We start from the raw sequence: 18,771 nt of genomic DNA on the forward strand, positions 1-18,771 counted from the left end.
CACATCCTCACATCAATTTCAGGCATCTGCCATAGAGAGTGCGAAGGCTCCATATGATGTTCCCGATGGCCACAGTCATCCTAAAAGCAACTTCTTGTCACTTTTAGTGAAAAATGTGTAACCTTTCTTCCTCAGGATATCATGATTGACTCCATTTACTTTAGAGATAAGACACAAGATATTAAAATCATGCTCTACCTTCAAAATTGAAATGTCAAGTAGGAGTTTGAGGTTGTTATTCGACTTCAAACATCATATATATCAACATACATAGTTCTTGATAATCCAGTAACCAGGTCTATCTTCCTGACTTGATTACATCTCATTAAAGTTCTGGGCTACCAATTGTGGGATTAACCAAAAGGGCTTAAGGATGAAACTTTGAGTTTATGACATAGAGCAAAGTGAATGAAGGATTCTAACTGTTGTCTCTCCTGTTATCACCAGTGTGGACAATTGAAAATTGCTACAACCTAAAAAACATCAATATTTTGGAGTACTCAGGGATGACAGTGTTACATTTGTAAACAATAAGACAAGTGACATTTTTCAGTATACAGAATGTGTGCTCAACATTTCTGAGAAAACTTAAGTAACTTTCGTATATGCTTATTTTTCTTTGATATCTAAACTAGCATATTATAAAAGAGGCTTAAGGAAAATTATGAACGTAAATAAGGAAAAGACTAGATAAAATAAACAGTCTTTTTGTTTTGAAAATAAAACCCACAGTTCTAAAGGGAAAATTGACATATTTTCAGATACTAAACATTTGGTCTTGTAGGAAAAAAAATACTCTGAAGTAGGCACAGAGGAGTTTCACATGACACCAATAAGGTATTTACTGTACAAACTGCACCACTAGACAAATACAGCTACAGGAAATAATTTGAATAAATTACACAGCCATCAAAGCAATAGCACACATTCATTATGATTCACACTTTCACACTAGTTTATATACACTGAATAAGTCATTAAATATTGCACTTATTGGCCCATGAACCCTCAATTCTGAGGTGTTGAAAAATAGAAAACAAATCTATTTTTATAACATATCTCATGCAACATTTAAGACATTTCAGTTCCACAAACACCATTATATAGTTGTACATTTGGACAGTCCAACGGTATCACATCACGTCTGACATTAACAATATTAACAGGAATTACAGGAAATTTTCATTCAGTACACATCCTAGAGATGATGAAATAATGCATGGAAAACCTTATGGCTACAGCAGACAGCCCCCAGACTTCACTTCCACATGGGTTATGGAACCACTAGATAAGTGTCCATGCAAATGTCCCTGGGAGGCCAGGTCTGTGTGGTTAATGTCCCAACTGTGTTTTTCAGGAAAGTCTTCGTGAACCTGAGCAATCCCTAGCTCTCACCAGCATGAATGTGGAATATTTTCATTAGCAATAAAGCCATAACCAACTTGCAGTTGTCCACGAAGAAGGAAATATGAACACAGGTGAGTGAAATACACAGGTAACCCCCAACCTCCTTTTAGCAAGTAGTAACTGGTTGAAACGCCACTGATAATAGTGGTGATGGGAGATAAATGGGAAAACTTGAGTCTTGTTTCCTATTCCTGATACTGTCATTTTGTGAGAATAGTGCTTTTAGAAATGTAAATGATTTTAAAAAATCTGAAGTAGAAAAGAGAAATGCAAATGCAAAGTTCAATTCGCTACTAGTTCCATGATTTGATCTTCCTATTCAAGCACTGACAGATTTTAAGATAATTACTTTAGAGTGTCTGTAAGATATATTTTCTCTACCCTCTAATTTTAATGGGAATTAATTATATGCACAGACACACTAATCAAATCTATATGAAAAGCTTATTCTGTAGACCTTTTCAAACAAAATGTGAGTTACAGCTGGAATAGAGTAAAAGTTTCCTTCTCTCTCACATGGAGAAAGCACCATATGTGGAAATTTTTCTTCATTTAAAAGGGGTGTGTGTGTGTGTGTGTGTGTGTGTGTGTGTGTGTGTGTTGGGAGGGGCAATACTGAGTGGCCCCAGCAAACAGTCTTCAAATATTTGACTGGAGCGTCAAGCATTTCTCTAAAGTTTTTTAAGAATATCAAATCATTTATTCATGAAATATCAGTAACATTGGTAGATATATTTTAGATAACTTCCCCAGACTTGTTTTTGCTACCTCAAGGGATACTATAGCCAAACCTGGGGCCCTGTAGGTCACCGGAGGAGTAAATATGCTTTTTATCTGATCCTAAACTTTTATCTTCTGCCAATTTGTCCAAACTTATTCCAGAATTTAAACAGGTTTATGTCCGTAATTGGCTTTGGTCAAAAATTCACCTAAAATATAAGGAACTCTGAAAAGCTGATGCTAATCCCTAAATCGTACCATTCATCAGAAGGACACCACCATCTGGAAGCACCTAAGAGGGTGGTGCCCATAGCCAGGCAAGCTGAGCAGAGCGAGGCGGCTGTGTGCTCCCCAGGCCATAGGGGATGGCACCCCACCTAGCCTGCACACAAAGGGATAAGAGTTCAGCCACCAGTCACACAAATTGTAGTTTGAGAGGATTCTTCAGGCAGGCAGGCCACCATCCAAGTAGGCCACACCAAAAATACACAATGGAGCATTTCAATACTACTATGAAAATTAGTAAACACTCTTTGGTCTAAGAGTTTCTGACATGACTAATAAAAGACTTCTCAGTTCTCACATGCAGCTTCCCCCCTCAGCCCTGGCTGAGTCTGGACATGTGTCATTATAGCCCACCAATGCCACACAGTTAACCAGAAAAACGTACAGTCCATCCTCACCACACATTCAATATATGTTGACAAAACATGTTACAATGAACCACTGATCAGACGGCCAGACTCCCAAATTAAAATAGCTTCATGGAAATCTGTTACATGTGAAAGTCTATCCTCATATAGTAAAAATTGAACTTTAACTCTTAAAAAAAAAAAACCATTGGATAAAAGTAGGTGAAACGTGTGTGTGTGTGTGTGTGTACACACACACAGGTACACACACACATATAGTGTACAGAAATACCTTGATATGGGTTGTAGCTTTGTAGAATATCACATTTACCAGAGCAATGGTACAGCTTTCTGCTACAACTGAAGGGCTTATCTAAATAATCTTAGCACTTCTTCACCAGGCATTAAAGGGATACTGTCTTCAGGTGAACCTCAGGGGAGCTCTAAGAGTCAGTTCAGAACCTCTTGGTGCTTCGTCTTCATTTTATCCAGAAAGTAGAAACTGCTCATTGGGGGTAGTAGCTATGAACTGATTGATGACCTGTAGATGTGATGCTAACTTTTAAGCTGTCCTTTAGGGATTAAGAAATTTCACACATTTTGTACATTCATTCATATACCCCAAAACTGAAATACTGATTCACTCCAAATTATTTAGGTGAAATAATTTTTGATCCAATCTTTCAATTATATTAGGAATACCAATAGAAAACACTTGGGAAACATCTGCTAAGAAACAAGGTTTGCTTTCAAAGGGAATTGGAGGAATAGGATTAGTGAGGAAAGAAAGCCATACTTGAAACATTAATTGAATTGCATCCAAAATAAGATGGGCATCTAAAAGTCACAAATGAACACAAGCATGCACTTTTAAGGTGTCTCGCTCTTCTAGATTGATGTATCGATAGGCTATTATTAAGAAATGGCCTGTGGTTACCTAGTCTGCTGGCAGAGGGAGAAGGTGCAGGAGGGTGAGTGGGCAGGAGATAGCGCTGTGTTTCATAAGGAATGTGGTTGCCAATGGAAAGTCTCATGGTCACTTGGCCTGGCACCTCTGACAAATCTTATCAGGCTCTTTTGAGGTTGAGAACAGAGGATATTCTCCCCTCACACATGTTTTATAGCAGAGTCATAAGTATTTATTCACTTGGGCTCTGTGATAATCCTCTCTAGAAACTTCTCAGTGAACTTTACACTGTACTGGGAGCTTCAGAAGTGAGAATCAGGTAGTTCGGCTCTATTTCCGCTGAGGTTTGGGAAATAGAAACCAGAGGTATTGGCTGTAGCACAAATGATGATTCCTGGGGTTGCACGCCTTCCCCTGACTGCACAAAGTATTTCAGCTTTGGCACATCTGACATGAGTGAATGGGCACCTGGCCTAGGGTTTCTGGCCTTAGGGCCAGTTAAACTGACTGGCATCAGCTTTCAGTGGCGGTTTAGATGAGAGCAAAGTAAAATCAGCTCTTTCCCTTACACTTTTCTCCACTCATTTTGTTTTCCACTTTTATTTTCTTTAATACCTCTGTTTATTTTTTCACAGTATTTTTTTTTTTTTTTCTGTTTTCTGCCTCACAAGAATATATATCACGATTCTTCTGTAAGGGGGAAATCTGAAGCCTAGCTAGGCCCGATGTGAGTGTGTATGTGAATCAGGTGGGGACTGGCAGAGAGGAAAGAAATGTCTTCCTGACTTCTTTCTTCAGGTTAGAGCTAAAACGAGTTTAACAGTGATGCCGCTGAATATGGCCAATTCTCATCCAGGTTATAAAAATATTACAGTGTCATGCTGACAGGTTTCTGTTGCAGGAATAATCTGCTTTGATTTCTCACACCTGCTCCAATTTCTGATTTCATTATCTTTAGTTTCTGTGATTTTGAAACTGCTTGCCCCCTTAAGGTCTAAGAAAACATGGGTAGATTCTTGTCTCTACTAAGTGAAGGCTTGTCTTGTGGGGTACTGAAGTAGAAATGTATTAATGATTTGTTGATTTTAAGCTAAGTAGGTGAGAAATACCACAGATCGCTTAACAAGTGCATTCTTGTATAATTTTCATCATTCAACTGAGATGGAATTAAGTTCCCAAGTGTTTATCATCAGATTTGTGGATGTTTCCCCTCCACTCCCCTGCATCCAGTACTTTTACTGGAAGTATCTCTACTTATGAGGTACTTTTTAAAACATCAAAGCGTCTATTTTTAACATGACTGTCTAAAAAAGGGAACTCACCATCTAAGCGGTCCTTCCACATACCCTCGCTACACCAGCTTCCTTCTTAACACCTAAGCTGGAAAGCATGCTGGCAGGAGCCAGGATTCCTCCAACCTCAGAAAGCTGGTGGGCTTTCTTTGCTCATTGGTCACATATAATCTTCAGAGTAATTGGGGAGAAAGAATCTGGATATTCAATTGATTTCCTTTCCCCTTTCAAATTGCTTATGCCATCCTAGAGTATTTCTAGAGCTCTCAGCTCTAAAGCGTGATCTCTGAGGAAAGCATATTTAAAGGATTATCGAATGTAGGTATGCATTAGAATCATGAACACCTGGAATTGAGAAAGATTAGAGAAGTTTCTTTCCTTAACACAGGGGCCATTGAGAGATGGTTTAAATAATTCTAATTAGGTAACATCGCAGGAGCTGAGGTATGAGTAGAATGTGTTAGGTAAGTAGAGGGGATTCGACCAAGCTTCAAGACTCCAAGTGTAAGGGGTGGTCTATGTGACTGGGGGCTAGCTATTGAGCAAGTGTGGGGGGTGAGTAAGTGTAGGCTTTTGGAACCCCTCACATTTTTCTTGGTTAAAATGCTTGTTGCATAACACATTCAGCATCTACCTTTCATCTGTCAGAGCCTTCAAATATTCAAAAACCTATGTAGAATCAGTGAGAAGGGCAGTCTCAGGTTTGAGCATTCCTTGTACATCTAACCTTAGTTCCAGTCAGGTAAATATTAATCTGTCAGGAAATCTGCAAGGGCCTTAAATACAGTACTTCAATACCTTTCCTCCATGGACCTCTCAATTATTAATACATTGAAAAAGAGACTCATTTCTGGAAGAACAAACTGACCAGCCCACAATAGTCTCCCTGATGACAGTTATTTCCACTTGATTTTCAATTAACAGTAAAGCAAATAAGCCCTGAGATCTCCCCTGGCTCACACACAAGCCATTCCCTGGTAGTCCTGAGTGAGGAACATATTTTCAACTCCTGGTAACAAGTCAGTTGTGGTGAAATTATGGTCTGAGGTTCTGGCAGTAGCTTAATCTGAAAAGAAATGTGAAACAAAAGAGCCTAAAAGACAAATAACAAATCACATGCAAGTACCAGATGTTTAGATGGATAGATAGTCCTTACAAATTGAAGATCACACATTTGCCATATACTAGTATAGGAAATCTCCCAAGAACTGAATGCATGTATGAGCCATTGACATCATAGATTTCCCTCATTTTCAGGCAGGATTCGCGAAGGCGAACTGACCACTCCTAAATGCTGTTTGCTGGCCCCCAGCCTCCTGCGCCGCCTGTGTTGATGGGAACGTTAGCAGCCGCAGTTGGGTTGCGGTGGAGGAGGCGTTTCCTTGAGTCTCGTGTTCTGCTTCGCCGCAGTGATGGCCGGATCTGTCTCCAAACTCTCTGACATTTTGTCGCAGATGATATCCACAAGACGTTCAAATGTCTGCTTGACATTAATGTTGTCCTTGGCACTTGTCTCAAAAAATTCAAACCCTGGAAGAAACACAAATCCAGGTTGGTCATGTTATACTTCTTTTGAAATTAATTTAGGAGTTGATTATGACTTTGGATGGGGTAGTCGTGGGACAGGAGTGGATGGGGTGGGTTTGATTAGGTAGGAGATGAGAAAGGGGCAGAAGCTGACCATTGAACAAACACTGGTGCAGAATCCCTGCTGTCTGAAAACAGTGTTCCTAGTTGGTATATTCAGTAGGCTTTTTTTTTTTTTTTTTTTTACATCTGGGACTATTACTTTTTAATTTTTAGAAAAAACTTTGAGGGTGCCCAACCCAAAAATGACCCATCAAAATCATACCTAGTAGGAGTGTTCTACTTTTGGATAGAGGGGGAAATCTGTATCTTGCTATCCCAACAACCATGACCAAAAGACTTCCACAGATGACATGGCAATAGTTTTCATTTTTCTCTATTGATTGGCTGGTTCTAACAGCATGGCTGAATAGAAACAATTTCCATTGCAAGAGCTAGTAACAGTAACATTAAAACCCTCACTGAGGAGTCTCTCCCCCTACCCACTTTTCCCCTCTCATTCCCACCACAACCCTACTCTTTTCTAGGACTCCCGTGATTTGGTATTCCCCCCACTTCAGACCCTGACAATTTTTTTTTTTTCATTTGAGACTTAGAAGACTTCATATCTCCTGAAAAAGGGACATGACTGTCAGGCTAGAGCTCAAAGAAGGGTTTGAAAATGTCCATTTAGTCAATTTCCAACATCTAACCAGACACAAGGTGGCACTAAAGAATCATTACCTTAAGCACGGCTCTGGCCTTAGAAAACAGGAGGAGTGGTGTTAAGCCCAAGTCCTATGGGACTTCACACACCTCTGCATCTATGGGTGCTCACTTCTCCATACCCTGAAGCAATAGTGTTTTCATCAGCATCTGGTAAAGGATGTAATAAATTTCAAATGTGCTCCCAGAATTGCAAGAGTTGTCTAAATGCAGTGACAGCTGCCCACTGCTGATGTGTGCTATACCTAGGCAGATGCCTTAGTCTGCAGCTTTGCAGGCACAGGCACTGCCTGATCTCGCTATTGTTAGCTTGTATATTCCAGTGGCTGAGCTTGCTGGCTAGTTGCCATGACAACCTCCCCAGTAGGCCAGCCTGGGATTGCCCTGTCCATTCAGGAAATGTTGATTTAGGTTGTGTTTGGCTGAACACAAAAATGCTTTTCTAAGCCATTCTGAATTTTTACACCCTATAAATCGTTCTGGTTACATCTGCCCCTATCTCAGAGGAACCACTTGGATTCAGGATGATTAAATCATGTTTCATCCAGCTTCTGAGACCAGTTTTAGTATTTTGCATCTGTCAAAATTCCTAAAAGCATAGACATACTTTTTCTAAGTAATATATTGAAAGGTGGCAATTCTCATGTAACACAATTTCAAGGAGCTTGACTTCTGGTAAGTATTTTATTGTTAAAGTGCAAATGAATAATAACAGAATTTGAACTGAAGGGACAGCAGTAGAGTTAGGCTCTCTACAGTGCTTGTGTAGCACCTACATCTATCTGTATTTCTTGATCTACAGACCTGGCCATCTAATGGTAGCAAAATTCTCTTTCCTAATGTTTACAAAATATGTAGAGCTAAAGAATTCAACTTCTAACATTTTCCCCTCACATTTTGAAATTGGAAAGTATGGATCTAAGTACCGTTCTTACTGCTAAAATGTCAGAACACTTTGCATCCTTTTGGGGAGTTTTCTAGTGTTTGGGGTAAGGTGCCTTATGTCACAAAATACCGGTTTCTCTTAAGACCTTGGCTGAGACCTGGAGGAAAATAATTCCCAAACCTAAGAGGCAGTTAATTCTCTTGTTTCCTAATACTTCTTTTATTAATATAATTGTGAACTTGGGTTTTTTTTGTCTTTGAGAGAAAGGTCAGACGATAGATCTGTTGAATATCCTACTGGAGCTTTCTTTTTATTTATGCATGTAAGAACTGGGGTGTAGGCCAGAGGTATGGGGGAGTGGGTAAGAGGATTCACTCTAGACAGAGTGGGGAGGTGAACAGGTAGATCAGCTCCCTGGCCAGGGATTGAATCCAGGCCATACTGGCAGGCAACAGCTTGATCGTGCTGAGACAAACTCTGCACCAGGAAGGCCCTGAACTTGATGGATCTCAAGAGTTCAGCACTGTGAATATTTGCACAAGTCTTCATCCCATGTGATTCCTTCACCCCAGTCATTTATCACATGTAAGTGGAATTCCATACAATAAGCTTGCATATGCACTAAATTGGTTATTGCAAATGTGACAGTGATATATTATACCTACCACATGTGCAATGTCACTTATCGCTGATTTGTCGTGCAATAACACATTCACCATAGACCTGCTATGTTGAATATCTCATATGGATTAAATGGAAAATTGTATGAGAGCTGTGCCATATGCCAATTAATTCAGTCAATATGCAAAAAATGCCTTAACCAATTTTTGAAACCTTTCACATATGCAGTAACTTGCAGAGAGCATGTGCATTACATGTGGTACACCATTTATTGCTTATGTACTCAGGCGCTTATGTGCATTCACACTGTATATGGGATAACTGCTACATCACATGGGTGCTATGTAATATGTAGCTCACCAAGCAGAATTCCATGTAATGTTACTTTAGTTTTTGCCCTGTGGAAATTTATGATATAAGTTAAAGCAGCCCTATTCAACTGTGATGAGACATTTTGGAAAAATGTAAAGAAATACACCTGAACTAACAACTATAGATACTGACAAATCTGTTAATTGGCAGTGTAATTGTTTAAAAACGATACTTATTTTCATATAAAGTGTGTTTTCTATTAAATCTGCTTAATGTTCCTGTGGTTCCTTCTTCACATTTTGATAGGTTTTCAGTGATAAGGAAAATAATTTGCATTAATGTGCACTATCAATGAGCAGGGGTTTTTCTGAGAGGGATGCATGTTAAATAATCAGTATACTTATTTTACATAGCAGGTTCTACAACACTGAATTTCATTAGGCTATCTAAGAATGTGGCATCATGAACAAAACTTTGACCACATATTATATGCAGGTACTGTGCTGGGCATTTATTTCCCAGCATTTGGGACAGCCCCATGAAGTACCTTCCACTGCCTAGTTGAGTTACACATGTGGTAACTTAAGAACTGAAGCCTCACTAAAATCCACAGTTAACATCTACACATTCCAAATACTCATTTTATATCCTGCAGCACCCATTCCAACATTATATGATAACTAGCAATTTCATAACAACATTCTGGGGGTAGAGAGTACCAATTTTTAAAGTCAGGGAATTCAAGTAAATCTAGCTCCTTTCATGGTAACACAACCTAGTTGTCCTGTCAGAGCAGACATAAAAAGCATGTGAAGCTTCTTGAAAATGTTTTTCTTTCATATAGCAGTGGATCTGAGGTTGTAAGTAAGCTATCTCTTCTCTTCATAATTCTTGTATCTGGAAAAGAAACTAGTCTGTTAACTGAACCCACAAAGGGGAAGATGAGATTATAATGACTAACACTAATATCTCTATATATCTTTTTAAGAATGGTCATTTCTTAGTCAAATAATGCCAGTCTGCTAGGAATGTCAGTGACTTAAAGTTAAAGAGATATAACTTCAGCCAAGTAAAGTATCAAGAGACAAAGGTGGATTTTTACATATACCTCTGACATAGGACTTCCAGATATATAAAGTTAATATTAACGGACTTAAGGGGAAACACTGACAACAACCTTAACATCCCACTACAGCATTGGACTCATCAACCAGATAGAAAATCAACAAGGAAACAGTGACCTTAAATGACAAATTAGATGAGAGGAACTGAATAGATAATTACAAATCACTCTACCAGAATATACAATCATTTCAAGTATTCATAGAACATTCTCAATTATATAGTCTCAAATTTATGAAAATTAAAGCATTTTCTGGGAAGGGGGATCACAATAGCTTAAAACTAGAAATCAAAAAATCTGTAGTTCAAAATCAACATGCAGATTCAATGCAACCCCTATCAAAATCCTAAATATAAGTAGGACAAAATATTATGAAACTTATTAGAAACTCAGAAGAACTGTAAAAATTATCTTTAAAAAAGAGTGAAGCTACTAATGTCCTCCTCAGCTTCAATCTGTAGTACAAAGTGATAGTAATTAAATCAACATGGTATTGGAATAAAAACAGATACACAGATCAATGGTACAGAAATGAGAGATCATAAATAAAATCCAACATATATGATAAGTTTACAACAAAGGAGCCAAGAGCATACAATGGAGCAAAGAAAGTATCTAAGAAATAATGTTGGGGAAACTGGATAATCACAGGTAAAAGAATGAAACTACACAGTCTCATACCAATAATTAATGTACAAAAAATGAAAGACTTGAAGGTAATATCTGAAACCATAAAACATATGGGAGGAAACATAAGCAATACACTTCATGCCATGGTCTTAGTTATATCTGGGGACTGAACTCTAACATGAAGAATAAGAAGAACTATATAAAAAAATGGGGTTATATCAAACTAAAATGCCTCTGCACAATTAAAGAAACATGCTTGGAAACAGAGTCAGCCTACTGAAAGGCAAAATGTTGATATATGAACCACTTATTACAACTCAACAAGACAAACAACTTGACTTAAAGATAAGCCCAATGTGTGAACAGAGATTTTCCCAAAGAAGACATACAGAGAACTAATATAAACAGTTACATGAGAAGATGTTTGCCACTCTTATTAGAGAAATTCACATTAAAACAATGAAATAGAACCTAACATGTAAGAACTATCATCCCAAAGACAAACAACTAGTGCTGGAAATTATGTGGAAAAAAGGAACCACTGCATATTGTTGGTGGAAAAGCAAACTAATGTAACCATCACAGAAAGTAGGGATGCCTCTGGAAAATCAAACACATAAATTCAGTTATGTCACTTTTGGATATTTGTTCCCCCTCCCCACTCCAGTATAAAGACACTCATTTGAAGAAATATATGTATCCTCCTGTTGATTACAGCATCACATACAATAACCAAGAGCTGGATATCAACAATGATTGAATAAAGATGTCTTATGGACACAGTAGACTACTCCTATGTGGGGGGAAATAAAACTATTAACAAAGATGAAATCCTGCCATTTGCAACAACAGATGTACTGAGAAGGTATTGTACTTAGTAAAGCAAATCAGATGGAGATTTATAAACACTATGATTCTACTCAAATATAATGCATAGAAAAGCCAAATGAATAAACTAAAAAACAAACAAAACTTTTAGACAATAGGACCAAATTAGTGGTTTCCAGAAGGGAGAGAGAGGAAGTTGGGTTCGAAGGATCAGTTGTATGGGTAAAGGATAGACTTGGCCTTTTAATATTGGGATACAGGCCAGAGGCTCAGGGGCAGCGAGAGGCTTCACCAGAGACAGAGTGGGGAGCAGCAGGTGGGTCAGGAGAGGTCTGCCACGCCATGTGGTCACCTCCAGGGCAGGTGGGGATCGAACTCATACTGAAGTGGCTTTAGCTTCTTAGTGCTGTGCTTTGACCTGCTGCGCCACCAGGGTGGCCTGATACTTACATTTTTAATGCCATGCTATAGTACAATAAACTTGTAATGTTAAAAAGACAAAATAAGGATAATGCATATGAATTAGTGGGGAAACAGCTATCTGTTGGCTTCATGGATGACATACCATGTTTTAGTCTGTATGTCATTGGGGAAGAGACACCTACAGGCACCCAATGGAATATATCCTTGGAATTTAGTTTTGAGACAAGAAAAAGCCACCTGCTGAGAAAAAGGTTGCTAAACGCAGAAAGCACTAGAAATTAGCCATCTGCAGAACTCATTCACTCCAAGACAGAATGAACAGATGACTTTCTAATGGGAATACAATACTTCCCAAAATCCATCAAGAGACCAGACTTTTCCCCAAATTTCTACTATGAAAAGCAGGATTTCTCTTTCCAGTGAGTGAATTTTATAATTCCCAAAGTTAGCGTGTTAAGAGAGAAGAGAATGTCAGCATAGTGCAAACAAGTGAAAAGAGTCTTGGGTTCATTCACTGTCCCAGTCAAGGGGAGGACACTAGGTGCCCTGTGGTGTGCATATTGGGCCTGCATGCCACCCAACTATCCTGGGGCTAAGGGACATTCCTTGGTGCACACTCCCTAGGATTCCCTTCATAGCACGGGCCGCACACATATTAAGCACACAGAGGAGTAAAGAATAAGTGAATGGGGGCCCTCCCTGGTGGCACAGTGGGTTAAAGCACAACACTAAGAAGCTGAAGCCACTTCAGCATGAGTTTGATCCCCGCCCTCCCTGGAGGTGACCCACATGGCGCGGCAGACCTCTCCTGACCTGCCTGCTGCTCCCCTCAGCAGTGTACTTTGTCAGTCGGCCTATTCTGCTCCACACTCTGTCTGTGGTGAATCCTCTCACCGCCCCTGCATCTCTGGCCTATACCCTAGTTCTGTATGCATAAATAAATCTTAAAAAATAAGTTAATGGATATCACTGAATTCACCTTCCTTGGATTTAGAGCCACTGAGAACCCTTACAAAATCAAATGCTTTTCACGAGGATTTTTTTTTTCTACTAATGAAAGAATGCACTCATTGCCTGGCAGGGATATTATCAATGATGTGACATTTACATTTTCTCATGCAAATAATGACATTTTTAATTAGAAATCAGTCCCTTTTGATTGTGGTCAGTGTGACTTACTAATTCTATGATAATTTAGCCCTGAAAGGAGTTAACACTGACAAGTGTGTGAAACTGATAAACAGGCCTGGACCTCTACCAACTGCAGCCACCAAAAATGTTTCACAATTTTGAGTGAACAAACCATCCTTGACTTGAGCTCTTCAACTCTCATCTCTTAGCAGATTAAGCTGTTTCCGTATGCTTCACCTTGTCTTATATCTGACTTTAATTTTGCTGTTACACTGACATTAGCAATTTTATGGTTTTGTTTTTAACAAGCAAATTAAAAATCTTGTTCGGCCCTCCCTCGTGGCGCAGTGGGTTAAAGCACTGCGCTAAGAAGCTGAAACCACTTCCGCATGAATTCGATTCCTGCCCGCCCCAGAGGTGACCACATGGCGTGGCAGACCTCTACTGGCCCGCCCGCTGCTCCCCTCAGCAGTGTACTTCGTCGATCTGCCTGTTCTGCTCCCCACTCTGTCTCTGGTGAAGCCTCTCACCGCCCCTGAGCCTCTGGCCTGTACCCCAGTTCTGTATGAACAAGTAAATAAATCTTTAAAAAAAAAAATCTTGTTCTGTGAACTGGGTTCACTTTTAAACATCTAACAAGCTCATGTGAATAGGAAAAAGGGACAAATTGGAAGAACATTCTAAGAAGGAGCCAGTGGGGCGTGGAGTCAAATCCAGGTAAGAGGGAGGGATGAACGCTTTCTGAAGATGGGGCAAGAGATGTGCACGTTGAGGGTTCGTAGTGCTTAGGTCCACAAATGGTAAGAGACTGGGCATTTGGAGGCCCTTCTGCAGGGGCATACCAAGCATATGGCAGACAGACTCATGGGCCTGGGGAGATACCAGAAAGAAAGTACTGGTAGAGGTCTGATGAGGAAAGGGGAAGACAGCAAAGACAACCGAGGTTAGTGCTGGTGACCAGAGAAGCAGTGGGTAAAGATTTGCAGGGTCTTGAAATACATACACTGGGCAATGTGAGGGTTAAGCAGGGTGAACATTCAGAAGTTGGGGGGGGGGGAGAATGCAGAACCCCGAGGTCAGAGAGTTGAATAGAGGACTCGCAGGTTTTAATGAGTGACGTTTCATGGGTTGGATGGCCCATGAAACTAGGTCTCTTTTGAGATGGAAAGAGGGTGCTATTAACACACAGAAATGAGCAGACTTATTTCTGTCTGGACTGTTCTGAGCAAACTGATCAATGGGCCCTTTATTCAGAAGGAACAGACAAGTTGCTGAGGAGTGAAATTTCGGCTGCCATAGGGTCACGGAAAAGTAGAGATCTAAAGTTATTAGAAACTGGGTAGCTCAAAGGAGGCTTGGACTAAGAGAAAGTAAGAGTTCCTTTCCTTCCTACTGCATGAGTATGACCACTCCCTGGCCAACTGTGCACATTAACATGTCTGCCTGGAGGTGTACTTTATACTGCCTAGGAATACTTAAGTCAGAAAGAAAGCGAGCCAGTGGGAATAATGGCTGGGTACAAAGAACTGCATGCAGACAGGTACTTAAACATTTAAATAGCACTGCTGGGGTTCCCTGCTGAATCTAGACACTGGCAATTCCTGCTCTTTCATAAACAATACAATTAAGATTTAAGTAAATCTTTAAAAGCTGCTAATGGAGTCAATGCATACTTGGAGCAGGTGATTTGAGTTTTAAAAATAGGCTGCCAAGGCAATGCTCTCCCCATTAGGGTTTCTGGCTTCTCAACCTGGCTGTATTATGGAACAGTTTTTTTTTTTTTTTTGGTCACAGCAAAGGGAAAACACACAAATACACATGTACGTTTCCTTCAATCACCTCACTTTAATACAGGATGGTCTTTTCCATTGATTATACACTTTTTAATCAGTGGAAAAGACCATCATCCTGTATTAAAGTGAGATGACTGAAGGAAACACTGCAGGTCTGAGCTACAAGATGCTGAATGACCGCAGTGGGAATGTGCCCACCACCAGGGTTGCTCGTGCTTGTCTGCACCTGGCACCCAGCTGAGTGGAAAGCTAATCTAATGCTCTCTGCACAGGCAGAAGCCCATGAATCAAGATCAGCTATAAAATATGTATGGCCCACCAAACCATAAAGCCAGCTTCAGTCTGTTGCCAGCTGCAGTCTGTTGCTGAAGAGAAGGTTCACATTATGGACCTGGCCATAATGCCCAGTTCCTAAAATTTATTTCACTTTTTTTTTTTTTTGGTTTTATCTTATGTTATACAAAAATGCACTTAATATAGGAACTTTAAAACACCTCAATATAATTTCACAAGAAAGGACTGTTTCTTATGGTTGAATGATAATTTACTGCCACCTGGGAAAGGATGGGCTTCTGATTTCCAGGCTGGTGTTTAAGGAGATTCTTCGGTCTGCTTGCTAGATCTTGTCCCATTCACTCAGTGACACCCCACCAAGGCACTCAGTGACACCCCACCAAGGCACTCCGTTCCCCTTCCTTCATCATCTCCCTGGGTCTTCAGTTCTGCTCTTTTGCATATGAAAATGCTGCTTCCCTCCACTCTCCCACTGTGATGACTGATCAGTTACTCAAGCCAGACACCCAGGGTCATCGTTCACGGCACTCAATATCCTGACATTCATTAATTGTTTTTAGTTCTACTGCCAAAATGTTTAAAACATTCATTTGTATTCTCTCTGCTGATACTTTAGGCCTGTGATCCTCAACCTCAGACAGTCAGGTGAGGTGGGGAGGGCCTATATCCGGGTTCCCAACCCTGCAGGTGCTTTTGCTGCTAAAATGCTCCTGTTTGGGGTTCAGCTTCATGGACAGGTGTGTGTATATGTGTGAGTACTGACAGTTCTCCTTGTAGTCAGTCCTCTAACCCGTGTGCACTGAACAATTTAAAAAATTCTGACAGTTGAGAAAAGAGATTCAGCACTAGTCTAGTATACAGATATTTGTGTGTAAATTATATAATGTACAATTGGATTCATTACATTGTAAAGCATAAGTAAAACTTGAATCATTACATTGAAATACAAATAATTGTGACAGTTCCTTTTTATACCCCTGTTGATCTTAAATGCCCTGATTTTGCAAACACGGCCAACAAAGTTAATGTAGGTGAATTGATCTTGTCACTCCCTGTTTGAAACCCAGTGCTGCTTTCTCAACCTGCGCAAAACAAAGCCAAGTTCTTTAGCCCTGTCACCAGCTAGGAGGTCAAAGCGCTCCAGATATTTTCCTCCGCCTAAAGGCACCATCACCTCTTTGTCCAACTACTAAACCCTTGTCATGCTTCATGACTTGGTTCAAACATCATCTTCTTGGTGTGCCCTTTCCCAGAGACTTCAGACAGGGGTTTTCTAAATCTCACTAGCCAGCTCCTCCATCACTGTGTCCATCCTGCCATACTAGCACTTAAATACCGCCTTTTTAAGTCCATTTTTGTCTCTCTCAAAATTATAATGTCCCTGGAAGCAAGAAATTTACCTGTGTTATCTCTTTAATCATAATGCCTGACCAACAGAATTTAATGTTAAACGAATGAGTGAATGATGAAAACAGTATATTATACTCTGAAATCTTCCTCAAAGCATCTATCTCTTGCCCTCCAATTGAGAATAAAAAGGCCTAATGAAACCCCCAAGAGCACTTTGGAAGAGAATCTTTGGCTGATTTATTTTAACTCAGTGGGTTAATAATACTGCTACAATTTCACTGGATTCATTAATTAACAGCTGAGATTATATCTTAGCAGTTCTCCTTGCAAAAAAAAAAGTTAACTATATGATGATGAATGTTAACGCACCTTGTGGTCAGTTCACAACATATAAAAATATTGAATCATTATGTTGTACACTTGAAACTAATTTGCTTCATGTCAATTATATTCTAAAATAATTTTAAATTTTCCAGAGATTTCCTACAAAGCACAGTAGAATGAAGAGTTTATTATTTAGAGATTCCAGAAAGCTTTGCACTTTTTGAAGAAAGAAACTGAGTAAGATTACATTTATGCGAATTTATCTTTAGATCCTTTTCTCACATTTGTTACTGGTTCACTGAAGGACTGTAAGGTCAAAGAACAGAATTTAAGTAGATTTACTAGGTTTGTAGTACAAAGAAAATCTCACTGCTTAGTTTCAGGCCACAGAGAAAAAAAGAGTTCTGGGCTCCATGACAACATGACTTCACATCGCGAACCCTGCCCCGCTTGTCCTTTCTTAGCAGGGTTGACAAAGAAAGACAGGTTGGTTTACACTAACAGTCATAGGAGCAGATTGGAAAATACCAGAGCAGGGTTCCAGGTTAGGCACCCTGCGGACGCAGCCTCAGCAGGAGTTGGCAGTGTAGTCACTAGAATCCAACAAGGTGGGGGTCCGCCGCCTGGGGTAGGTTGCTATTTCATGTACCCCCCAGTAATCTTTTCGCTCAAACCAAGAGGCAGCAAAGCTCAGGCACCCAAACCCTTCCCCTCGATGGGACAGAAATCTCCCAGAGTCTAAACTTTTGACTAGCTGTAGTGGATCTCCTCCTTGCTTTATGCAGATCTTGGAAAACATGATCTATTGTGGGTGTACCCCAGGCCGCTCAGAGAGAGTTGGTTGCTTAGTGTATTTTTTGCTGTGTGCAAGCCTATCTTATTCTTGTTTCTACTTCAAGAGATTATTACCTTGAGGGAATTGTTTAATGAAGCCAGTATTTATAGAATGAGCATGTTTCAGAGTTTATACATGTAAAGTGTATCTTTTTGTCAGTCTTCATATTCCTAAAACATTAGCAAGGAACCCCATGACTCTCCTCCAAGTTATACTTGTTTTGATGTTCTCTAGCCCTGTTTATATATAACAATGAAATAATGCATTATAGAATACATGTTATATGTATTGAATATTGTGTATTATACCTTAACAATTCAGGCATTATATATCTCTGTATAATTATTAAAACATGTATAATATAATAACTTGTATATTATAATTTACATGTTATAACATCAGAAATACTGCAATTATGGTACACAGACCACATGTTAAACTGCTGAGAGGGAAGACATGTATTTTATGACACCCAGCTATTAGGTGTCTGATAAATATTGTCAGATGAGTAATTAAAATTTTAAAAAAGTAATTAAGTGGAAAAAGCAGGGAAGACAAATTTTACAATTTGGAAAAAATGTGAAGTGTGGAATACTTTATGGGTGGGCCTGGGTGATCTGGAATTCAGTATACATGTCCATGATATGATGACAGTTGTCTGACTGGGAAAAAATGGAAACTACATGTTTGTTAATTGCTTCTCATAAATTATTAATAAAAAATAATCACTTCTTTCCAGAAGTAACTTTAATTTATCTGCTGTCTTTGTTTCTTGTTTTGGGGAAACTTTAGGCCTTTTGCAATTTCAGGGCTTATAAAAATGGTTCAAGGAATACAAATTCTTTCTTCTCCATAAATTTCTTTCTTTGTGGCCCTCCTTGGTAGCGCAGCGGGTTAAAGCACAGCACTGAGAAGCTAAAGCCACTTCCACATGAGTTCGATTCCTGCCTGCCCCGGAGGTGACCACATGG

At 39.6% G+C, this 18,771-nt stretch overlaps 1 protein-coding gene across 1 annotated transcript in view; it reads right to left on the reverse strand.

The window, feature by feature from the left end:
• Positions 1-434: 434 nt before the first annotated feature.
• The window catches only part of LOC101628371 (ras-related protein Rab-3C), a 106,472-nt gene continuing 88,135 nt past the window's right edge, over positions 435-18,771 (reverse strand). Inside the window, exon 3 of the mRNA XM_012721848.1 lies at positions 435-6,488. Coding sequence (XP_012577302.1) covers positions 6,301-6,488 — 188 coding nt within the window. The 3' untranslated portion in view covers positions 435-6,300. The remainder of the gene's footprint in view (positions 6,489-18,771) is intronic.

Source organism: Condylura cristata, unplaced genomic scaffold (genome assembly GCF_000260355.1).
Source record: "Condylura cristata isolate star-nosed mole 26May11 unplaced genomic scaffold, ConCri1.0 scaffold00007, whole genome shotgun sequence".
NCBI classification, from domain to species: domain Eukaryota; kingdom Metazoa; phylum Chordata; class Mammalia; order Eulipotyphla; family Talpidae; genus Condylura; species Condylura cristata.